Source organism: Myotis nattereri (assembly GCF_964212035.1).
Source record: "Myotis nattereri genome assembly, chromosome: 2".
NCBI classification, from domain to species: domain Eukaryota; kingdom Metazoa; phylum Chordata; class Mammalia; order Chiroptera; family Vespertilionidae; genus Myotis; species Myotis nattereri.
In genome coordinates this window covers 196,448,513-196,474,382 of record NC_138076.1, presented here as the reverse complement: position 1 = coordinate 196,474,382, position 25,870 = coordinate 196,448,513, and the positions used below count along the sequence as shown (strand labels likewise).

Below are 25,870 nucleotides of genomic sequence, written 5' to 3'. Positions count from 1 at the left end.
AGAGGTATTCAAATGGAGCAAGTGCACAGTCCTTGCCTCCAAAGAGGTTACAATACAGAGAGAGAGAACCAGGCGCAGAACTATGAACAAAAGCTGTGACTGCATAATAATGGACTAATGGGCGTGGGGGTAGGGATCTGGAAGCCCAGTTGTTACTAGGAAAGCAGTTTCCAGGAGGTGAAAGTTTTAGCCAGCTCTGAAAGAGGTTGATTGTAATGATTTGCATGAGTGAAAGTTGGAAAGCATTCTACTTAGGAGGTAAGTATCTGCCCTGATTTAGAGACGGGAAGTGCCTGAAGTGTGGGAGACCATAAGGAGACTGACTTCCTAACAGTAAAAAGGTGATTTGGAGAAAGACTGATTCTGAGGATGTCATAATAGGTAAGTTGGGGAAGTTAGTTGTTGGAGGTGGGAAGGGAAGAAGACTTTTTGTTGTTGTTGTAGTTGTTACTGTAAAAAGCTTAGAGTTGACGAGGTGGGTAAGAAAACAGAAAAATTACATAATAAAAATGATTTTTATGACAACTATGAAAAAATGAGATTCCAACAGGGAGGTCATGCAGCTCAGGAAACAAGCTAAACAATCCATAATTTAGGTCTAGGTTGTTAAACCTGAAGTAAAATGGGAGCTGAGGAAATTCTCAAAGTTGAATAATATCAATAAAGATAAGGTTATATGAAAAATTCCTTATCTCCAACTTTCCCCTTTAGAACCCAGCACCTCGCCCTAGCTTACAACTTTGTACTCAAGACATTTTATTAAGGACACCCTATTCATTACTCTCCACCTATGCCGTTACTCAGCTTGTTTTTGTCTTCTCGTTCCCTCTTCATTTATTCAAATAAATTTAGTCCTTAAAAGACCCAGCCTAAGTGCCAGCTTTTCCTGTATGCCATTTATGATCTCAGAGAATTCTTTCTCTGACCTTCTGTCTTCTAGTCACTTTGACTACACAAAACTTATTTTCTGATTAGAATTTTTGACTATTGATGGTCTTCATTCTACTTACCTCCTTAAAATAGTTTTTAAAATTATTGTAAAAATGTTAGGAAAAAAAATCACTTGTAATCTCTCCACCATTAAAATGTTAATGTACTCCTTCAAGTGTTCAAAGTGAATAATTTATGGATACATATTTTAAAGTACAGTATATACATTGTTTGCATTCTGCTTTTAGTTTTTACTTTTATAGTTATTTTAGAGACTCCAAAATCCAGTCTACTCAGCATCCTGTTACTTGCTACTACTGCCTGTTCTCTTTAACTCAGCTGCTATTCTATATCCTCTGATGACTCATGGCTTCTGCTCCCTGTGGCTCTTGCTGCCCGGTGTCCACTGCTTGCCTACTCAATGTGCTTTTGAGCCATTATTCAGTCTACCTCACCCCTCTCTCACCTTGCACTGTTTGGGTAGAGCTTTAACAAGCTCCCTACAGATTGGCTGCCTTTGGGTCTGGTGTTCATGCCAGTCCAATAAACTGTTACAAAGAGGGAAGAAGGGTCTTGTAGTAAGTACCATAACTAAATCTACGAAGGAACCTCTCAGAGGACTGGGAATGGCAGAACACAGTTGTCGTGACCTACATCCCTTCACTTTAATAGCTTTTGAAAATAAGATTCTTGATGACTATGTAGTAGTCTGTCCTGTGAATGTACCAGATGTACTCAGCCATTCTCACAGTGCTGAACAGTTAGGTTGTGTTTCACACAATCCTAAATAGCATTGACATGAATAGCCTTCTAAGTTGCCCGAGTCTCGGGTAAGCACTCGTTGTTATTTCTAAAATAGAATTACTAGATCAGAGGTGGCAGACTCTTGATAGTTTCCCCGAAGACCTTCCATAAGGGTTTTATGACATTAAAATAAGAGCAAGGGATTTTAACCTTTATGATATTTTGCTTTCTAGAAACTACAGGAAAAACTATACTGCATGCCAGAAATACTTAATTGGAAGAAATGCTTCCTTTTAGGAGACCCTCTCATATAATGCATTTCGTACATCTTAGAAATGAAGGTGGGGGGGGGGGGAGTCACAGGTAGCAGTTTATGTTTTGAGCGGGAGGAATGCACGGGGCACAGAATTGAATCGGGAGGAACTGTTACGCAGTTAAACGTATTGAAAAAAAGAATGGAAGGGGTATTAAACTATACAAATTCACTCCTTAGCCTTAATCTTTGTGTGCACAACTACATTTCACACAGTTGAATCTTCATGTACATATTTGGTATGCTTTCAAATATAAATTGATCAGAGTCTGTTGTCATTCTGTTACGAATTCCTGAGGTTAAATATGCCAGATGTTAATTAGCCATTTCCCTGTAATTAGACTTTTTTCTCCCCTTCCAATCTTTGTTCTTTGGGAAATAATGCTATGAATACCTCTGCGTGCTCCCCCCCCGCCCCCCCCCCCAGCTCTCACCATTGAAAGATATTCCCCAAAGTGGAACTGCTGATTAAAAGATATAAACAATGTTACCGCTTGCCTTATACAGTACATCGCAAGATGCCGTGCTGAACTGACACGTTATTAACTTTGCACGTCTGTCTCCTGTTTCTTTGAGCTCCTCTCAGGAAGTCTGTCTTTTCATGTTAAATGTTCTGCACGGAGCAGCGGAGGTACAACTGGCTCGGAGCTCGGCGCAAAGCAAACGCTCGAACTGTTCATGGGTTCATCCCCTTGTGTCTATCTGTAGGCTTGACTTGACTGTCTTCCAGATTTTTCTCCCTCCGTCTCTTCCTTTCCTCCTTCATCATCTTAAACTGGCAACTTCGGGCGAGGACACTTTGGACTGAGGTGCCGCTTCCTCTCCTTTGCCACCTTATTTCTCAGGAAGCTCCCGGTCCTGGGACCGCATTCGCCCGACGGCCGCCCGAGGAAGCCGGACGCCAAGCCGGCCCCCGGGGGCCACCTGCGCTCACACCCCGGTACCTCGTCGGGAAGGAAACGTCGGAAACAATGTCTGCGCCGGGGAAGCTGGGCAGATTCTGAAGGTAAAGGCACTGGCCCGCATTTCTGCCGGACAATCCGATGCCGGACGAGCTACCCCGAGGGCGTCGCGGCGTCGTGGAATACCCTGCCTCTCCCAAGCTCGCAGGAAACACTCACTGTCCTTCCCGGCCCCGGCGCTCGCGACAGGTGCAAAGCCTGGCCGGGGCGGAAACTCTGCTGCCCGCGTAGAGCCCCCGGCGCCCGGGAAGCCCGTACCTGCGGCGTCGAAGCCCCGCGCCGTCTCCCTGAGGCAGGGAGGCCGCCTCCCCTCAGGCGGCTCCCGGCAGCGGCCCGTAGTCGCAGGGCAGAGAGCGCCCCCTCCCGCAGGACCCCCCTCCCCCCCGCGCATTCCACAGGCGAGGGGGCGGGGCCTGCCGGGCGTCACCGATGACGTAGCCGCCGGACCGGGCCGCCGAACCCCGGTTGTATGGGGGTTGGGGGTCCCGGTGGCGAGCGCCAAGATGGCCGCTCCGGTGCGGGCGGGTGAGTTTGCGTGAGCGGGGCGCGCGCGCGGCTGCGGCTGTCGGCGGAGCGAGACCCGCTGCGAGAGCTCACGGAGCCCGAAGGCACCTGGCGGCGTTTTCCCGCCGCGCAGGTTGCAAAGTAGGGGCTTGAGGGAGGGGGCGCCGCGCAGAGCAGGTGGCGCGTTCGGCGAAATTTAGAATTGGCGCCTCTGGGAAGTTTCGGGGGGCGGGGCGCCCCGGCGGGTGTCCTGGTGGCCGTTCCCCTCGTGAGAGCCCGGAGATGCTGCGAGGAGCCGTGTCCCCTGTGACAGACACCGTGCAGCCACCCCGCGCTGGGCTGCAGGGGGAGAGAAGGCGGCATGGGGGCGCCTGAGGGGATGCGCGTGGGGAAGCTGTGCCCCGACTCGGGTTCTGGAGCGTCGGGGAGCCGCGATCGCCGAGCTGATGCGGGCTGGGGCGCGTGCGGAGCTGGCCCTGTCGGGAGAGCACCGCATCCTGGCGCCGGCTGAGTGCCGCCGAGGGATGCTGGAAGCCAAGGGTGCTGCGGAGGGCGGTTCGAGGCCTCTGTAGAAGGAGCGTCTGTCCCCCCCGCCTCTGCGGTTCGGGTCCCAGCGCTGCCTGCACCTGCTGCCACTTAGAGACAAGACTTTTCAATACGCTTCCTCACCCGTTCCCGCCGGCCTTTGGGGAAGGAATGTGAATAGGCTAAACTCGTTTGAAGGGGCGTAAGAAACGTGTCCGCAAGAGAAGAAAAGAGATTGCTCCAGTTTAAGAGATGGTTTCTAAAGAAGAAAGTGAAAAACATGGTAATTGGTTTCAACTGCAGTTTGAGCAATTGTGTCCTCATTGGATACCTTCTTGCAGTTTTCATTTTGGAAGTAAAAGTACAATTTAGCAGGTCTTGGGAGCTTCCCTTTATCCCCAATTCCCCCTCCCCCCTTTTAAACTTTAATTGTCATTTCTTGGCAGTAACGGGGTTGTGAAATTAGCATGGAAATAGGCTTTCAGGGTCTGCACTTGAATTTATTATCTGTTAAGTAGCTGCCTGTGGGGTAAAGTAGGGGGGTGGTAACTTTGAGCCTGGATTTCCATTTTGAGTTGTCTTTAAAACCAGCATTTGCTGTAAACAAGGAAAAAGCGTGGGCTATTCATTGTGATCCAATTCAGAAAGCCAAACATGAGTTAAGCATCTGTTTATAGAATATTTAATGATCTCAATAAGATTCAGTCTTAAAAGAGATGAAAACTTTGTATTATTGGAACTCTAATCTTTTCATCTTAATTTAGTATCAGGATTTGAAAGAGATTCTAAAACGTGTTTTTGCTCATGTAGCTTCTCTCCCCTGCCCCCACTCTTTTAGTTTGTGTATACTAGCTATTATTACTTTTGCAATGGATGGCAGATTTTTCAATCCAATATTTATCATTGTAGACTATATATTGCAATTTAGAGAACTTCTGATATGGAACAAATATTTCAATGCATACATTGTAGAAAGTTGAAATGTTTAGATCAGTGGTTCGAAACCTTGGCTGCACATTAGAATCACCTGGGAATCTTTTTAAAATCCTGATTTCTGGGCCTCATCCTCCGGAAATTCTGTTAATTTGTTACTAATGTTGTGGCCCCACCCCATAACAAAGAAACAGAATTTCCGGAGGATGAGGCCCAGAAATCAGGATTTTAAAAGGATTCCCAGGTGATTCTAATGTGCAGCCAAGGTTGAGAACCACTGCTCTACACACTTGAATCTTTGAATCTTATTGAGTATTACAGCATTGGTCCTCATAAAAGGACTTTCTGCTCCTTGGGTTGTTTGAGGGCTGAGTCTGATTATAATTTAATTTTATTCCTAGCACCTGACTGCTTAACATGGGAGAAACCTTGTCAATGTTTGTTAAATTGGGTTTTTTTAATAGTACAGAGATATAGAGAAAGGCAACATTTTGGCTTCTTGGTAGCAGAAGAAAAAGTGCTTTCCAGTATTCCTCCATCCTGTAATGTTAGGCAGAATAAATGTAGTTTCCAGATTCTGAAGAAGTTGTCAGGTTAATGGTGACTAGAGAGAGGCTGGAACCACTGGTTTAGGAATCTCATCGAGATAGGAAATGTGTGCTCAATCATTCTCTGGATTTAGTAATGGGGGACAGTTTGCCATTAGGCCCAGACTAAATAGATGACAAGTATCTAAAATATAGGATTCTACAAATACTCGTTTTCTGGCAAAGTTTAAAATTATTTTAAGAAGTGCAATTGATTTTTCACAGCACCTTCAGACACCATAAAAATTTTATTTTAAAGAACTCATTTTTAATGAAGTTTTACATGCCATAAGAAAAAAAAAAATATTTAAAGTTCAAGAATATACTTGTCAGGCCAAGTCATGGATATACTGGAATGATAGAATAGAGAATCTAGGCATTTTACACCAAGTATTTTAACTCAATTTACTGGATCCATAATAGAATGTTCAATCTCTTTGTGAATGTTTTCCCCATTGTTATGAAGTTAGCAGCAGTAGACTGATGTATAAGTAAGATGGTGTGACACTAATGATAAATATTTTGGAACAATATTGCCCATGAATGAAATGCTTGCAAGTAGTGATGGGTGAAGAAATCAAATAACCTGGTGACAGAACTTGCTTTCTAGGAACTTTTTCTTAGAACCTCATGAATTAGATTCAAGCTCTGTGCTTCAGGAGAGGCATGTTTAAGACATGAAGAAGGCCGGGGGCAAGAAGGGTGCACGTTTATTATTTATTATTTAGTGAGGAGTTTTGAACAAGATCAGGGTAATTATTAGATTCTAGATCTCTGGAGGAAGAAAGAATAACTAGGGCCTTTCTAGGGATAAAGGAAAGGAAATGCATCATGACTGACAAGGAGCGGTACCAAAGCACATGATAGGCATAATAATATACCTAAGGGGAACAGGGAAAGTTTGAGAGCCCATTGTATTCATTTGTTCAATAATTTGTTTATTCAAAAATATTGAACCCCTTTGTACTAGTATGTACCAGGCACTATGACCCTTAGTATTTTACAAACATTTCTTAAGAGGATAGGGGTACTATGGTGGTTTCATGAAATAAATGGAAACTTGAAAATTGCTCATAAGCCTTAGCCAGTTTGGCTCAGTGGATACAGTGCCAGCCTGTGGACTGAAGGGTTCCAGGTTCGATTCTGGTCAGGGGCACATGCCTGGGTTGTGGGCTTGATCCCCAGTAGGAGGCATACAGGAGGCATCCAATCAATGATTCTCTCTTATCTATCTCTCCCTCTCCTTTCCTCTTTGAAATCAATAATAATCTTAAAAAATAAAAATAAAAATATATTTTACAAAAGAAAAGAAATTGCTCATAAGTCATGGGTAAGGTTTGCCCTAATTACTATGGATAAAGTTATTTTCATTCTTACCCAAGTACATGTAAAGATTGTGGTGGTTAGCAATTCCTAGGGCCGACTTGCTATTAAAATTGCCATTTCTTCCTATCTTTTATTATCGAAAATAATATATCTTTCTAATTTTAATAGTTTTTAGAAGATCTGCTTAGGTTATTTGGTACTGATAAAAGAAAAATGTTTTTGCTCTAGCTGGTTTGGATCAGTGGATAGAGCATCGGCCTGGGGACTGACGGGTCCCAGATTCTGATCAGGGCACATGCCCGGGTTGTGGGCTCGATCCCCAGTGGGGGGCGTGCAGGAGGCAGCCAATCAATGATTCTTTCTCATCATTGATGTTTCTCTCTCTCCCTCTCCCTTCCTCTCTGAAATCAATAAAAATATATATTTTTTTAAAAAAGAAAAAATGTTTTCAGACTCAGTAAATACTGAAGGACTGCCCCGTGTCATTGCAGCATTATTTAAAATAGTCAAGACATGGAAACGACCTAGGTATATATTTACAGATGAAGAAAGAAAGAAAATGTCACACTCACACAGGCATACTATTCAGCCATTTTTATATATTTTTAAATATATTTTTTAAAAAAGAAGAAAAATGTTTTGCTATAAATATTATTTGTTAAAATGAAGAGTCAACATATGCCTACTCTTTAATCTTTTGGGGAGGTCCCTCCCTCTCCCCCTCCTCCTCTTCCCATTTCTCTCTTCCTGTCTCTGAAAACAATTTTAAAAAAGAAAAATTTTTAAATACTGTTTATACATGGTTTTTTTTCCTTTAATTGCAGTAGGATGTATATATTTATATAAAATGTGCAGACCCATTTCCTATGAATGGATTGTGTGTGGGAGTCAACCCATTCATGTTTCTCTTTCATTGATGTTTCTCTCCCTCTTTAAAGTCAATTAAAAAACATTTTTAAAAAGTATATATTGTGCCACAATTTGAAGGCTCTTATATGTCATGTTAATTTTAGATTTATCTTGTAGTCTTTCAAGACTTTTAAACAATCCTTTAATAATTATAAAATATAATTATAAAACTAGGCCATAAGACACACTAAGAATTATATAAAATGTAAATGTTATATGATGATTATTTTGACTAAGTATGAGCTATGAAAGGGCGAAGCTTCTTAATAGAGCATGATGATGTTACTTTAGTGTCTATTCAGATTTTAAAATATAAATCCTTTTTAGAATATTATTAGCCATTTCCCTTGTTCTGTGTCACTTTTCGAAGTATAATTTAGTTTGGCTATTTTTTACATTGCACCTGAGGATATTTTTTCCATTGAGTTTTAGAAAGAGTAGAAGGGAAGGAAGAAGGAAGGGGAAGAGAAAGAGAAACAGCCCAAACCGGTTTGGCTCAGTGGATAGAGCTTCGGCCTGCGGACTCAAGGGTCCCAGGTTCGATTCCGGTCAAGGGCATGTACCTTGGTTGCAGGCACATCCCCAGCAGGGAGTGTGCAGGAGGCAGCTGATAGATGTTTCTCTCTGATCGATGTTTCTAACTCTCTATCCCTCTCCCTTCCTCTCTGTAAAAAATCAATAAAATATATTTAAAAAAAAAAAAGAGAGGGAGAGAGAAACATCAATTGGTTGCCTCCCACACACTCCCAACCAGGGCTGGGTATCAAACCTGCAACCCAGGTAAATGCCCTAGACTGGGAACCAAACTCTCACCCCTTTGGTGTGTGGGCCAGTGCTATAACCACTGAGTGAGCAACACTGGCCGGGGCTAAAAGCTTCTCTTTTTTTTTAATCCTCACCTGAAGATGTGTGTATTAATTTTACAGAGAGGAAGGGGGAGGGGGAGAGAGAGAAACATGGATATATATGCCCTTAGGATGTATGCCCTGACTGGGAATTAATTGAACCTGCAACCTTTTTGGTGCGTGGGACAACTCCAACCAACTGAGCCACCCAGTGGCTAAAAATCTGACGATTTTAGTTTGGCTGTTTTTATATGTTTATTTTTCATGGTAACTTCCTGACTTTTATTTTAAAATATTTTTTAAAGCAAAGAATCTGAAAATTGTGACTAATAGCACTGATTAAAAGATCTAGATTACTTTTGTATGATCTTTGGTTCCAACTTTCTTTTTAAAATATTTTAAAAATTGACTTGAGAGAGAGGGAGAGAGAAAGAGAATAACATCAATCGGTTGACTCCTGCACACACCCTGGCCAGGGATTGAACCCGAAACCTGGGCATGTGCCCTGATTGGGAATTGAACCAGCGACCTTTCGGTGCACAGGACAACTGAGACAATGCTGACCAGGGCGACACTTTCTAAGTGTCTTCTTGAGAAACTGAGTTAGAAAGGGAGTGGTCAGCTGAAAATTATGTTGAAAATAACCAAAATTTATAGAATGTTAATTTTTGAAGTAGCTACCCTTCTAATTTTTCAAGTTCTTGTAGCTCTTGGTAATACTTATATTTGGAGCATGATATGTATCCAAAGGGTCACTATATATAATACCAAATTTCAAAGTCACTGATACCTAATTAGGGTTGAAGAAGTATGTCTCTGTTTGCTTTTACATAAAAACTATTTTGGATATCTGAAAGCGTGTAGCATGGGATAAGACACATGGTAGACTCTGGTTAAAGATAGAGAAAGTAGGATAATGACATCACAAAATAACAGGAAACTGTGCCTTAACTGACGATGAGGGGAAAATGACCACTTAGTTGAGGGTAATTTTGGCCACTAGTGATCAATGACTTCCTATTATCCACTGATTCAAGTAATGAGAACTGAAGTGAGACCTGCAATTAATACAAATTGATTGATTGTGCCAAGAATTTATTAGCCTGAAACAATGTGGCTATAAAAAAACCCTAGGATCTTCATAAATCTGTTATTTTCTTTTTATTAAAGTGATAAAAAAAAAAAATGTTGTCCTCTCTGACTATAGGGAACCTACCCAACAGTTAGCGGCAGAGTAAGGATGTATATATACAGAAGCACAAGGATTCATATTTGACACCACCCAAGTCCTTTAGGAATTGAGAAGAAAAGAGATTTTTTTTTTTAACTAGAAATACTTTGCCCTGGCCAGGTGGCTCATTTGGTTGGAGCATTATTCCAATGCACCAGGGTTGTGGGTTTGATCCCTGGTCACCGGCACGTGCAGGAATCAACCAATGAATGGGTGGAGCAACAACTTGATGTTTCTCTCAAATCAATAAAATAATTTTTTTTAAAAAAAGGCAACTAGAAATACTCTGTGAAGAAGTTGGATCTTGGAGGATGAATACGTTTTTAAAGGGTTCAGGTAAGAGAATGATGAAGATGAAGTCAGGAAATTAGCTGGGGATGATTCTTTTTGGCTGGAATGCACAGAGGGGTAATGACAGGAGGGGTAATAAGAGAAGGCAAAAAAGATAAGTTGGAATCTGAAGAATTCTGAAAGCAAGACTGACAAATATATGACATTTTTATTGCGGTATTTGTCCCACTGCTGTTATGAAATAAGTTTAGTGAGTCGTGATCATCATTTAAAAAAACATGAAATAGGATAGGAAATATCAGAATATACCATTCTTATAATGATTGTTTGTGAAACTTTCGTTCCCTGGGTGTGTGTGTGTGTATTTGATGTGTACACACGTGAGGGCCTGTGGCAGGGGGCAGGGGTGGGCTGGAAGGGGTCGATGGGGGAAAAGGGGGACATATGTAATACTTTCAACAATAAAAATTTAAAAAATAAAATTTCTTAGTCTGAGTTGTAGTCAAAGTTAAAAATCACTACTTTATTGGACTGTGGGGAAGAGAGGACTTTAAGTACAAGAGTTAAATGCTCAGTCTTTTCTGGCAGGATAATACGATGGAGGAGAGTGAAAGTTCAGATGATGGGTGACAAATTTGGAGATTACTGTTGTGCTTCAGGAATAATAATACAATAAAGTTTATAATGAGAGTAATAGCTCTGGAAATGGAAAGGAATAGGGGCTTGGGGAATAATAATCAGCCCTATATATATAGGTGACAAACTGAATGTGTGAGGGAAGAGTTAAAAAACTACAAAGACTTCTAGCCTGGGTACTTGGATGATATAATACAATATATTTAATCAGATAATATTGGAAAAGAGGCTAATTCTGTGAAGGCAAGATATATAGGTAAGCTGAGTTTGAAGTGTGTCTGAGATTAATTCAGAAAGATTAGGGCTAAGGATAAAGTCTTCAAAGTGAGCTATCTAGATCTGATTTTTGAAGTGAGTTTATTTCTACAAGAGGTTTGAAAAGCCATTAAAAAAGATCAGCAATGTATTGCTACATGCATAAAGCCTAGATTGTATGTTTCAATGAGTAAATAAAAATTAATTTCAGAATTCTCACTGGGTGGTAAATATAAATAATTTTGTGCTGTTGAACTTTAATAAGTTAAAATATTTTACCTGTGATCTTACTTGCTTTTTGTGTGTAATATAGACCTTTGACCAAAAATACCATATCTAATTAGATCTTACATCTTTTTTCTCTTCCAGTCATTTTAGCTTTCTATTTTATAATTGCTTTAATGATATGCTAACTCTATATAAAATAATTTACCTTTCAATAAGTTCAATACAATTATTTTCTTAAATGTTAGAGATTTGCTAAAGGGAATTTTGAAAATAAAATGTTTGCTCAATTATATGGCATGAAAAGTTTGAATAGCTTAAATGTTTTTTTAACAAATATTTTATTGTCTTTAAGCAGTGAAGAATGACAAAAAGAAGCCTTTAGAATATTTATAACTAATCTGTCTTTAAAATAAAGATTAGCATACTTGGTTTTTTAAAAAGCCATTTTATAGCTATTCATTGGAATTTCAAGTTTGAGACATTTTTTAAATATATGAGAAAATGACAGTATAATTTTGACCTATATAAATTTCATTCATCTTGACTATTTTTATGTTGCTGTTATATGTAGGTATAAGTAATATTTTGTCATAATCTATGTAGAGGATACAAAAATGATTTGCTATCTCGTTAAAATGAATATGCTACCAAAAATCACATATCTAGTCTACTAGAGCCAAACAGAGTTAATGGTTTCTCAGCAGTGGATTAGCAAATGAAAAGAAGTGCTCTGAACTCTGTCGAGGAAAATAGGAAGTGTCAAGAAATACTCCCGTCCCCTCCCCCCTTTTTCCTCCAAGCTTTTAGATCTTTGTGTGATGAAGCTCCTTTGGTGATACCCTAGCGACTGTCTCTGAGTTTTTGCTCCAGGCAGCAGAGCAAACTGGAGATTTCTGGTGCCAGCGGCCTGCCTCTCTAGCTCCTGCTTTCCTCCCTGACCTTCCCTTGGGCATCCATCTCCTACTGATTTTTTTCATAAGCAGAGAGGGTAAGTGAGCCCCTACTCTAAAATATTAACCTCACGATCTATCATTACACCATTCTGGTTTCACTTCTTAGGATTTTTAAAAAGATTTTATCTTTGAGAGAGTCCCTTTTAAAATGCAAATACCCCTGGGAGAGGTCAGATCTTAGTTCACATCTAACATCTTAATTATCAATTAGCACCTTAGTTAGGCTTAGTTCACATTTGCTGAAAAGGAGGAGCCCCTGACTAAAAGTAATAAAACTGTAAGAAATTAGCATTTATAATATTATCCTTAGTATTGTTGATGTTATTATTATTGGCAGCTATATTATTATTATTGGCAGATGTAATATTATTTAGTGCCAGGAATTGTTCTAAGTGCTTTGCAAATATAAATTTCTCTAATTCCCTCAATAACCCAGGGTATTAATATCGCTGTTATTTTATAGATAAGAAAACTGAGGTATGTGGAGCATAAATAATTTGCCTGGGTCACATAGTAATTACAGCCAGGTGTTAAACTCAGGCATTTAGATTCCAGAGTGTGTTCTCTAACCATTTGCTGTGATACCATTCCCCTGTTGTATTGCCTGTCACAGAGAGGGCATCTGATCAACATTTCACCTTTTTCACAATTTTGCTATTCAATTGTAGGTCACTTCCTGTTGAAAGTCAGAGACCTTGCCATCATCTAAATAGATATTTTTAGTAACAAATGCTATGAAATAGGAAAATTCCTTATAACCAAGGGAATTTATGTGCACAATATAGAGAAAGGATTAAAGAGGCTAGTGTATAATTTAAACATATGCATGGCATTATCTTTCCTACTTACAACTTATTCTATAAGTAACATGTTCATTATTTTTAGATATTTGAAAATATGGATTAATTGAAAGAAAAAATAATTTGCAGTCCCACTAACCAGAGACTATTTTTAAATAAATAAATAAATATATATATATATATAATTTATAATTATATATATAATTATATATATAATTATATATATAATTTATAATTTATAATTATATATATATAATTTATTTAAAAAATAAATAAATTATATATATATAATTTATTTAAAAATATATTTTATATGAGCCTGGCCAGTGTGACTCAGTGGTTGAGCATCAACCATGAGCCAGGTGGTCACTGTCTCTTCCCCTCCCTTCCACTCTCTCTAAAAATCAATGGAAAGAATATCCTCAGGTGAAAGTTAACAAAAAAATAAATAAAGTAAAATAAAATAAGGCAGTGTAGTGACCTGAAATAAAATCTACTTACAAAAATTTAGAATTAAATAATTTTTCTTTAGTATAAGTAAAAAGAATTTCCCTCTTCATCTCTTTAAGAAGTTGAATATTGGCCCTAGCCGGTTTTGCTCAGTGGATAGAGCGTTGGCCTGCTGACTCAAGGGTCCCAGGTTCAATTCTTGTCAAGGGCATGTACCTTGGTTGCAAGCACATCCCCAGTAGGGAGTGTGCAGGAGGCAGCTGATCGATGCTTCTCTCTCATCGATGTTTCTAACTCTCTATCCTCTCCCTCCCTCTCTGTAAAAAATCAATGAAATATATTTTTTAAAAAAGTTGAATATTGTCCATTACTTGCCAGAAACAATTGCTTAATTATCTGTGTTCTTTATATGATCCTTTTAAAATAAAAATAGAGGAGTGCCCTCGAGTCTTCTCTTAATCTCTATATTGAATCAGTTTTTTCAACCAATGTTTGTTCAGTACTGATCTATCTCTGTTCCCATCCTTGCTTCATCACTGCTGCAGCTTTAATTTCCTTTCAACATCTGGAGTAGCACCTGTCCCTCTAGATCTGCAATTCAGATCCCTCTGCAACCTACTATCTGATCATGGCATTCTCCTCTATAGAATACTCAGTGGCTTTTTTATTGACCATAGGTTCTGGTAGCAGGGTTGGAAATGTTTGGGAATTCTTCAGTTCCCAGGTACGGGTGAGTGGGTCTAAAAGGCAAGTAGGGGATATGTGCCGGTTCCCAGGGGCCACATACTGTTGTCTCTGCTAACTTCACGTAATGGGGATAGGGCTAGAGCAGAGGACTCCTAAAATGTCAGATCTGGGCCCTTGTTGTGTGAGTGTAAAAGCAGAGAGTGCAGCTGCTGTGTGGAGAGTAAACTTTTGGTGACAACAGGAATCAAAGCTGGGGTACCATTTAGGAGCCTTATTGCAGTAATTCAGGTGAAGACTCATTTATGGCTTGGACCTGGGTGGTAGTAGTAGAGGTATTGAGTAGTCTTATTCAAGATAAGTTTTGAAGGTAGAGCCAACCATATTTCATGAACAGTTGGTGGGGGAGAGTGAAAGAGGAGTCATAAATGACTCCAAGATTTTTTTAAAAAATATTTTATTGATTTTTTACAGAGAGGAAGGGAAAGGGATAGACAGTTAGAAACATTGATGAGAGAGAAACATCGTTCAGCTGCCTCCTGCACACCTCCCACTGGGGATGTGCCCGCAACCAAGGTACATGCCCTTGACTGGAATTGAACCCGGGACCCTTCAGTCCATAGGCTCATGCTCTATCCACTGAGCCAAACCGGTCAGGGCATGACTCCAAGATTTTTAACCTCAGTACCTGGAAACATATTAGATAATGGAGCATAGTAATCACTGATGTCTTAATTTTGCCATTAGCATTTGAGTGTTAGGAGATCTAATAAAATCCTATCTTTGGCCATATTTTTTGACATCAGGAAATTTTGAGGGAAGATAAGTAAATTTAAAACATGTGGTTGAAATATGTGCACATGTGAATGTTGGGATTGGTCAGTCTTAAGTCCATATTCAGGGATACCCTATATCTAAAAGTTAAGAAATGAAGGGAGGGAGAAGGGGATGTCTCTGGTTGCTAGGTAGGAGATTTTGCAAAAAAGAGATGGAAAGAAACCAAAAATCAACTTTACCTTTGCAGTTTTCTAAGGGCCCTCCCTAGGTGGTACCCACAAGTACCTTTTAAATTCATGTTGTTTTTCTGCCCTAAAAATTAAAGCATTGATCATGCTACATACAATGTTCTGAGTGTTTTGTAACCAGGTCCCCACCTGTGACCAGAAATTTGTGTTCAGTTTATATTAAAACAATAAAGAAAATGTTTTGTAATCCCTGCTTTTAACTAGATTTCGGTTCCCTATGTTTAACTACTGTAGCAGAAGTGTTCCTGACTTTATCTGATAAAGGAACAAGTTTCAGTGTCAAAATCATATAGGTGATAGGGGGAAGAGTTTTGTTTGTTTTGTTTTATTATGTTGTCTTGTGTTGTGCTGTTTTTTAGAATAAGCTTTTAATTTCAGATAATGCTTAGTTAAGCCTACCAGAATGTAAAAGTTCATTATATTGCTATCCACTTTGTATTTTTTCTCTTTTTACTTGCTTACAAGTTCTAGCACATTCCTGAGTCTACTCAAACACAAAGGCATTCTCCCCTTCTGTCTTTCTCTCTCCCTAAGGCAAACTGTCAAAGTTTATCAGATCAGAGTATGTTTTAGAATCTTGAATTAAAGGTCATTATTGATTTACTAATGGAAAGCCAAGTTTAAAAATGGTAATTAAGTAAAATATGAAATATGATTTATTTACATGAATAGAAGAGAATATTAAGATACATTCACTATAGCCACCATTATATAGCTACCATTTATTGAGCATTTACTGTGTGTCAGATAGTGTATCTCAATTCTTCTGCAATTTGAAGTTGGTATGATTTTTCCCTGTTTTACAGATGAAGTTTAGAGAAGTTAAAATATTTACTCAACTCAGACATATAATGGTATGTGGAGAGGTAAAATTCAGACCTAAGTTTTTCTGCTTCAAAAACCTATGCTTTTAACTATGAGTATGTTTTATTAACTCCACGTAGGGTTCTCAGAACATAGATATTAGAGATATATTTTGGTCTTGCCAGCCCCAATCTTAAGCTGCCCACACACTATTAGGTAGATAGTGGCAGAAAATTTAAAAAGACTTTAAAGCAGTGGTTCTCAACCTTCCTAATGCCGCGACCCTTTAATACAGTTCCTCATGTTGTGGTGACCCCCAACCGTAAAATTATTTTCGTTGCTACTTCATAACTGTAATTTTGCTACTGTTATGAATCATAATGTAAATATCTGATATGCAGGATGTATTTTAATTGTTCGCGACCCACAGGTTGAGAACCGCTGCGGGAAATAAGGTGGAGAGAAGTCTGCATGCAGCAAGGGAAATGTGAGAACTGCCTATGGTATTATGACAGGCCTAGAAATTGGAGCAGAAGCAGCAAATTTATAAAATTATTCTTGGAAAAATACCTCATAAAAACAGAAAAATATTGGCTTCTTATTTTTTTAAAATTGACAGTGTTCTGCTTAGTTTTCAGATGCTTCAAGAATGAACAGAGACTGATTTGGATTATGTATTTCTCAGCTAGACTAAATAAATGTTAACTATGGATAAATGCAAACACATTGGACAGTTGCAGCTTGCTCAAGACCATTCCATTCTCAACCCTCAGAAATGGCATTGTGTGAACTGCAATACAAGTGAGTCGATTTGGGCTTGCCTTAGCTGTTCCCATGTTGCCTGTGGGAGATATATTGAAGAACATGCTGTCAAGCACTTTCAAGAAAGCAGTCATCCTGTTGCAATAGAGGTGAATGATATGTATGTTTTTTGTTACCTTTGTGATGATTATGTTCTTAATGATAATGCAGCTGGAGACCTGAAGTTACTACGAAGTACTTTAAGTGCAATTAAAAGTCAAAATTATCACTGCACCACTCGCAGGGGAAGGGTTTTACAATCTATCGGTATAAGTGGTGATTCTTATTTCTTACATGATGGTGCCCAATCTCTGCTTCAAAATGAAGATCAAATGTTTACTGCTCTTTGGCACAGGAGAAGGATCCTAATGGGTAAAATTTTTCGAATTTGGTTTGAACAATCACCCGTTGGAAGAAAAAGGCAAGAAGAAAAATATCAGGAAAAAATAGAAAATAGAGAAGTGAAGAAAAGACGGCAAGAATTAGAGCATCGAGTTAAAGCAGAATTGGAAAGCATGCCTCCAAGAAAGAGTCTACGTTTGCAAGGTCTAGCTCTGTCCACCACAATAGAATTAGTTCCTGTTCAAGAACCACTACTAACCTCAGCATCACCAGCAAAAGATCAAGTAGTATCTACCTCAGAGGACGTAAGATATAAAAAAGCCAGTGACCCCTCAATTAAACAAAGGCCAATTGTAATTCCTGGTGTAACAGGATTAAGAAATTTGGGAAATACTTGCTATATGAATTCTGTTCTTCAAGTGTTGAGTCATTTACTTATTTTTCGACAATGTTTTTTAAAACTTGATCTGAACCAATGGCTGTCTGTGACAACTAATGATAAGACAAAATCATCTTATAAGCATCCACCAATCACAGATACAGTATATCAAGTGAATGAATGCCAAGAAAAAGATATGTTCTCTGTTCACTCCAGACATCCAAGTTTATCATCCAGACTAAGTGTTGGAACATCAAAGAGTAGAAAGATGGAACTTATTCAGCCATGGAAGTCAAGTTCACAATACATTTCTCTCTGTCATGAATTGCATACTTTGTTCCAAGTCATGTGGTCTGGAAAGTGGGCCTTCGTCTCACCATTTGCTATGCTACACTCAGTGTGGAGACTAATTCCTGCTTTTCGTGGTTATGCCCAACAGGATGCTCAGGAATTTCTTTGTGAACTCTTGGATAAAATACAACATGAACTAGAGACAACTGGTACCAGGTTACCAGCTCTTATCCCCACTTCTCAAAGGAAACTTATCAAACAGGTTTTAAATGTTGTGAATAATATTTTTCATGGACAACTTCTTAGTCAGGTATGGATTTTTTAAAATATGATTTTTATTGTAGGGACTTCATAAAGTGAAGCCTAAAAGATGCATATTCTCTATCTCATACAGGAGTAGGGAACCTTTTTCTGCCAAGGGCCATTTGGATATTTATAACATCATTCACAGGCCATACAAAATTATCAACTTAAAAATTAGCCTGCTATATTTTGTCAAACATTTCATTAACTCCTAATGCCTTGGCAGGGCCAGACCAAATGATTTCTCGGGTCTTATACAGCCTGCAGGCTGCATGTTCCCCACCCCTGATCTAGTGTGTTAGAGCTAGTACTGTTTTCAAGTCAAAATAGATTACTTTCACAGATATGTATAAAGTCAGCTCATTTTTTATAGTTTCCTTCATGAATCATTGGAAGTAGTTTCATGTCCATGGTATGAAAGCTTTTTTTGTGGAGAAGGGAAATTAGGAAACAGAGCTTCTTAGGTTAACTATATTATATTTATTCTTTGAGAGGTTGAGAAAGGGCGGGCGGGGGGGAGATGGGGGGAGGTTAATCCTACAGGGAACAAATTTGAAGATGCTGATGCTATTCAAGCATCAACTGCATTTCATATTGTGTGGAATGATCTATAAAGTCTATCTTCAATTATTTTCAGTGTTTTCTGGCATTAAATCCTGCTGAATTCTTCGCAGAAGTTGTTATTCTTTCCCTTTTCAGTTACTAGACATCTATCCTATGTAAGTTGTTAGAACTTCCCATATTCTTTGTGGTTCCTATATTTTGGTGAGGATTGTAATGTAGTGATGTCTGCTTTAAATGGAAGTATGACCTCATTATTTGTCATATTACTATCTTTTGAAATTATCAGTTGGTAGGGCTTCAAGATCTATATACACTAATATACCTCTATATATAAAAATACAGTATTTTACTTGTATCATGTTTAAGGGGTTATAGGGACTTAGGGAGAGAAAATCATCTGGTGAAAGATGAAGAAAGAAAAAGGGCAAAGAACTGCAATTCTAATTATCTAAACACATTAAATTAAATATATATATATATATATCTGATTAAATGAGTCCACAGTTTGTTTTTACCTAAATTCAGATTTGACTAATGCCCTTGGAGCTTTTTTTTTTTCTCCCTTGGAGCTTTTTGAATGCCTAGTAGTTCAAGTCCACCAATGCATGGTTAGTTTACTGACAGTGTTTTGGAAGGAAAAAAAAAAATAATGAATTTCCTGAAAATAATACAAAGCAGATTATTCAGAATTATGATAGTGCATTTTCAGAAGAAAAACTTTTTTTTTTTAAATTGGCAGTGACTTCTCGTGAAAGGAGTAAATGTTTTGACAGGAGCATTGTAATCTGAAACATTTTTATTTGCAGGTTACATGTCTTGCATGTGATAACAAATCAAATACCATAGAACCTTTCTGGGATTTGTCACTGGAATTTCCCGAAAGATACCAATGCAATGGGAAAGATATGGCTTCCCAGTCATGCCTGGTTACTGAAATGTTGTCCAAATTCACAGAAACAGAAGCTTTAGAAGGAAAAATCTACATATGTGACCATTGTAACTGTAAGTAGTGACTATATTCTCCTTGCTTTTCTATGAATGAATGAAAGGAAACTGGAAAAAATTCCTTAAGTAGCAGTTATGGAAATAAGCTTTCTTTGTTAGTTCATCAAAAGAAACTAGGCTGGATATTTCTACTTTATAATTGGCATTTATGAACCTTTGTGTATGTTTGCAATAATGATGATATTAAAAACATTTTTTGATCCTGTGTCAATTGTGGACAGAAAGGATTTATAAAATAAAAAAAATTAAATTTCATATGTGAGGCAGAATAAAGTAGCAAAGGGGAATAGTAAAAGGAAAGAAATGTTTGCTTTAAGTCTTTTTGCTACATATAAAAACATTGATATAGATAATATATGTATATATGTATAGGTGTACACATACCTATGTAATAGAAAATAATATATAGCTGAACTGCTGCTATGGAGATTGGCTCCAGAAAAAGAAAGATTTATTTTGAAAACGTCTACTATCTCTTTTATATAGTCATTGTTCTAATTGCTATGGCTAGAGATTAGGCGCTTTTAAATGCTCACATACCTAATGGAGGAAACAGGTAAACAATTAAGATCTGCTACAGTAAGCTCTCTAATAGAGGTGGGCACAGGGAGATGAAATAGCCATTTCAATTAAAGGGAAGCATTATCCTCCAGGGGAATAGTGTATAAAAGCATATTAAGTCTATCTTTTATTATTATTGTTGTTATTATTATTTATTATTACTGATTTTAGAGAGAGGGAGAAGGAGAGAAACATTTATCGATTGCTTCCCGCACGCACCTTAACCCATAAACTGGGTATGTGTCCTGTTGGGGAATTGAACCCACAACCTTTTGGTGTATAGGCAATGCTCCAACCAACTGAGGCACACTGGCCAGGGTTCTGTTGTGTCTTTATGTGTGTTGTCTTTATCTCCTCTATCAATGTGTACATGGCATGTTAGTGTTTATACTATAAATTTTCAAGAATTTTCCCTAATTGTCAGGTCTGAAAAAAAAAATGATTCTAGGGCTCTAGATACTAAACTTCTAAGGTAATATAAAGGAAACATTTGATGTTCTAGCACTGAAGGAATGTCACATCAATTGGTGATTTTATAAAATGACTTATACTAGCATTGTTTTCGGAGTGCTATGTAATATGAACTGTTATAGGGAACCGAAGATTTATATAGGTAGGAAAAACATCTTGATCAAGTTTGTATGGTGGAGTTTTTTCCTTTTTTTTTCTTGGACATAAATGTGAGTGGTCCTAGAGGTTTTCATCACCAAATCTGGGAGTAGAATGCTATTATGAATGAATGGAAAGTATGGTTTTATAATACATTTTAAAATATTATAAGCACCATATCATTCTGTTGACTTATTGACAATATTAAGTCATTTACTTAATTGTTTACATATCTATCCACCTTGATCAGCTCATAAGTTTTTTGTTTTTTATTATGTTTCTTAAAGGCAAGACACATCTTTATCTCTAGCACAGTATAGTATCTGTAACACAGATGTTTAAATGATAACGCATGTGTGAATTATTTTAAAACGTTACTCAGATTTTCCTTGTGTCCTTAAATTAAATTTGATTTTCATTTCTTTGATATCTCAGCAAAGCGTAGAAGGTTTTCCTCAAAAACAGTTGTACTCACAGAAGCCCAAAAACAGCTTATGATATGCCACCTACCTCAGATTCTCAGACTACATCTCAAACGATTCAGGTTAGTAGTAGTAGTATCGGTTGCCTACCAACTATATACTTCTAACTTATCATTACTTATTGTGCTTCAGAACTTAATATATGATGAATTAAATTTTAATACTGTATACTTGGCTAGTAGATAACTTAGGTCTATTTATGACTTTTAAGGAAAAAAAATTCTATCATTGTCTCTAGCCTTGACCAGTGGATGCCATATTCAATATCTAACCTGATTAGCTTCCCTTATAGAATGCATTGCTGATTAGCAGACTCCTCACATTTTGGTTGGCTAAGTAATATTATTGTAAGTTTCTGCTTGTACTGTTTAATATTCAGCATATTTTAGGTGTAAAATTTTTAAATTTGTAACTTAGAGTATTTGGCTTAATTGCTTCATCCTTGGAAAATATTTGAACAAAGATACATCAGTTCAATTCAAAGCAGTTAAAAACAACTCTAGTCTTCAGAAATATGTTTAGTTAGGTGAATAAGTTGGCAAATCTGTTGGTTAATCAAAGCATATGCTTCCATACCTTGCAATAACCATGTTAACCTGAGAGCTGCTGTTCTCTTAAGGAATGAGAAGTTAGTTTATGTGCTATGGTTTGAAAACTATTGAGACCATGGTTTAATTTTTTAACAGTTAAAGTAATATGTGTTTTTTAAAAAAATTTCAGACATTACAGAAGGCAAAATAGAAGCCCCAAATAAAATTACCTTTCTTTTCAGTTCTACTTCTCACTGTTAAGTTGACTCAGTTATTTCAGTCAGAAAACATCATATGAGTGCTTTTTAATTCAAGATGTTCTATATTCTTTGAAGAATATAAAGTAGAATTCTTTTCACAAGAAGATTACAGTAAGGCATGCACAGAAATAATGGTGAAGTGGAAACAGTAAATATCACAAACTATAAACAAACTGATTAATCTGAGACTTGCAGGGGGAAGTTAGTTGATCTTCAAATGTTCCCAAAGCCTCTCTAATGACATAGGGGATTTGTCATTCAAGTCTCAGTTCATGTCACCTCTTTAGAGAGGACTTCCCTGACCATCCTATTTAAAAGCACCACCACTCAAACCATCAGTATCATATCACCCTATTTGGCTTAATGTCAGAAACCACTGTTTACAATTAACAGTTTACTTATTTCTCTTCCCCTACCAGTGGGGCAAGCAGTGCCCCAAAATATTAAGTGAATGAATGGGGTATAGACAGGAGGAGTAACATGAACAAAGGTGTGGAAGAAGGAACAGGGAAGGGTCTACAACAAAAGGTTTAGTGAAAAGTCAGGTGAGACTTGCCATTGTGTATACAATCAAGTAGAATGAGAACAGGAAGATTATTCATACTGCATTTCGGGTTCAGGTAGTAAGGGCCAGACAGCACTGAAAAGTGAGAACACACATGAGCTTCTGTAAAGAGAATAGAAAGGATTTAAAATTTTGTTCAACTGATAACTTAATTGGCTACTATAAACTGTTGTAGAACCTCCAGTTCTCCATAACTGCTCTTTAATCTGGCATTTGAAGCTCTCCTTAATACAAACCTGTTTGACTCTTATTTCCTTCCATCTTCTGCCCAAAACGTATTTGATCCTTCATGCCCTGATTTATATCTGATTCAGAGCCCATGTTGATACTGCCTTTACCACCACATTTATCTTTCTCCTTTATTAAAAAAGCACTATTGTATTTTCCAGTGTATAAAGTATATAGGGTAAATAAAAGACAAAAAGAGAGAATGGGATTGGGGAGAAGCACACAGGAGCTCTTTGAAGAAGCATAAGAAAAGGAATATTTCTAATAGCTTACAAGTTCCCTGCGTGTGCCTCTCAGTCCTGTTCTCTTTCCCTCTCCTCAGAAGTAAACCATTATGAATTCTGGGTACATTGTTATCTTGTTGTTCTTTCTCATTTTACTGTATTTCAGCAGGAAAAAAAACCTGAGTACTCAATTTATCAGTAGGAACGAGTATCTTCTGTTTAGATGGCTTACAAGTGTTTATTTAGCATAATTAATATAAGGTTTGGATTTTATGGTAAAGTAAAAGAGAAAATGAGAATGATAGGAATGTCTCATGTTAAGTACATCCCATTATTTTTGTCTGTTCTTCCATCTTTACTAAAGTTAAAGTTGCATTGGATGCAGGATCTTTTATACAGTTCCTGGGGAAGGAGTGGGATATGACTCTCAGTCCAGCAGAAAATATAATGTGCAAGCCTTACTTTAGTTCCATACCATTTTTAACATTGTACTAAAAAGCATTTTCATGTATTTTTCCTTTAAAAACCTGTCTATAAGCCTTTCTTCCCTCTCTTATCTGCTATTGTTTCTTAACCTCATGTTTAGTAACTTAATATTATCATTTTCATTGAAGTCTGCCTTTTTTCTCTGTTCCAAACCATCCTAAATGGATTATCATCTTTTGAAAGAACTACCATATTATTACATTACTCACCCCCCCCCCGCCCCCGCCCCATAACACTAGCTCATACTATGTACATTGGTGAAAACACTGCTTGCCATGCTTCAATCCAGTACTGGGAAGTATGACCACATTGACTATCTGAACCTAGTACCTGGTTATTTTCCATTGATTTTGTTAATACTTTTACCCTGGTTTGTTCACAGATGGTCAGGACGTAATAACCGGGAGAAGATTGGTGTTCATGTTGACTTTAAAGAAACCTTAAACATGGAGCCCTATTGCTGCAGGGAGTCCGTGAAATCCCTCAGACCAGAATGTTTTATCTATGACTTATCTGCTGTAGTAATGCACCATGGGAAAGGATTTGGCTCAGGACACTACACTGCCTACTGCTATAATTCTGAAGGAGGTATAGATGGGGAAAAGTGTTTTATCTTGGGTTAGACTTGGCAGCTGGAGTTCAGGCTCTAGCAGTTTCTAAATTGGCCACTAGATCATCTTAAACAAAGCCACTTATCTCTTGTTTTCTCTCAAGAATGTTTCTGCATTATTGCTCATAGAAAATACTGAAGGTCTGCCTCCATGGATCCTTCATAGGTGGCAAAAGTGATTGAATCTAGGTCTCATATTTTATTTCCCCTTTCCCTTCCTACTGTTAAAGGATGAGCCTCTTCTTGACGCCTATTTTCCCTCCCCTCCCCCAACACATACACCTACAAAAACACACACACAAAAAAACCCCAAAATCAGAAGACGTATGGACAAAAAGCCCAGTTAATTCAGGAAGGTAATTTAACACTAAAGTATCAAGAGTCAGTTGTATACTATTGGCTTTATAGTGTGATAAGCAGCAAAATCATTAACTGGTAAGATTATACCAGGAATTAAAAATAGTGTCAAGTAATCAGAACTTCAAATTACTTCTAGGATAAAGGTAGATAATTCTGGAGTAACATACTGCCTAAGCTGTATTTCTCACTAAAAGAAATGAATAGGCTGGAAAATCATTTTCTCTTAAAAAAGTAGCTTAATTCAACCTAGGTGTCCATTGATAGATGAATGGATAAAGATGTACATAAGTAGAATATCATCCAGCCATAAAAAAGAAAGAAATCTTCCCACTTACAACAACATGGATGGAGATGGTAGTATGCTAATTGAAGTCAGACAAAGAAAGACAAATACTATATGATTTCACTTAAACCTACATGGGATCTAAGATGGCTCCCAGATAGGAGAGGGGTTCAAGGAGAATGGGTGAAAAAGATGAGATTATGAAGTACAAATTGCCAGTTATACAAATAGCCACAGGGATGGATGTAAAGTACAGCTTAGGCAACATTCAATAATATTGTAATACCTATGGTGCCAGATAGGTACTAGATTAGGGTATCAGATTGTAAGGTATAAAAACATCACCATATTGTACACCTGAAACTACTATAATACTGTATGTCAACTATAACTGAAAAGTAAACTTAAAAAAACTTGAACTCACTGAAATGATTGCTTCTAAATCCATGTTTTAATTTATAATAGAAATTTCTCAAGTTCCTTTATAAACATTAAGGTATGTTTCTGTGCTTCATTCTAGGGTTCTGGGTACACTGCAATGATTCCAAGCTAAGCATGTGCACTATGGATGAAGTACGCAAGGCCCAAGCTTATATCTTGTTTTATACCCAGCGAGTTACTGAGAATGGACATTCTAAACTCCTGCCTCCAGAATTCCTGTCTGGTAGCCTACCTCCTAATGAAGAAGCTGATACCTCTAATGAAAAGCTTAGTTGATCCAAAGATAGTGGTGCTTATTGCGATTTGTGTATATATTTTCTCAAAGGGCTTATTTACAATTTTGAGCTTTGTTTTTATTTTGTACTTATGAATCAGTGCATACTATGTTTATAATTTTTTATCTACAAGTCTTTTTACAGAGACAAAGCATAAATATATGTATATCAATGATAGGTAACTAACCTTTTTTCAAGTACTTGGGGAGTTTTAAGCTTTTAGTATTTACCTCAGACTGGTGTTACTACCTCTTTTATATTTTAACTAGAGGCCCGGTGCAGGACATTCATGCACTATGGGGTCGGGGGGGGGGGGGGGCAAGGGGGTGGGCAGGG

At 37.9% G+C, this 25,870-nt stretch overlaps 1 protein-coding gene across 1 annotated transcript; it reads left to right on the top strand.

Moving 5' to 3' along the window:
* Positions 1-16,633: 16,633 nt before the first annotated feature.
* On the top strand, positions 16,634-25,535 carry USP44 (ubiquitin specific peptidase 44; the record flags this gene model as incomplete). Its single annotated transcript, XM_081084920.1, has 5 exons — positions 16,634-18,058; positions 19,422-19,617; positions 21,226-21,334; positions 23,948-24,153; positions 25,339-25,535. The coding sequence occupies 5 exons, from the start codon at positions 16,634-16,636 to the stop codon at positions 25,533-25,535; spliced, it is 2,133 nt and encodes a 710-aa protein (XP_080941046.1).
* Positions 25,536-25,870: the final 335 nt, after the last annotated feature.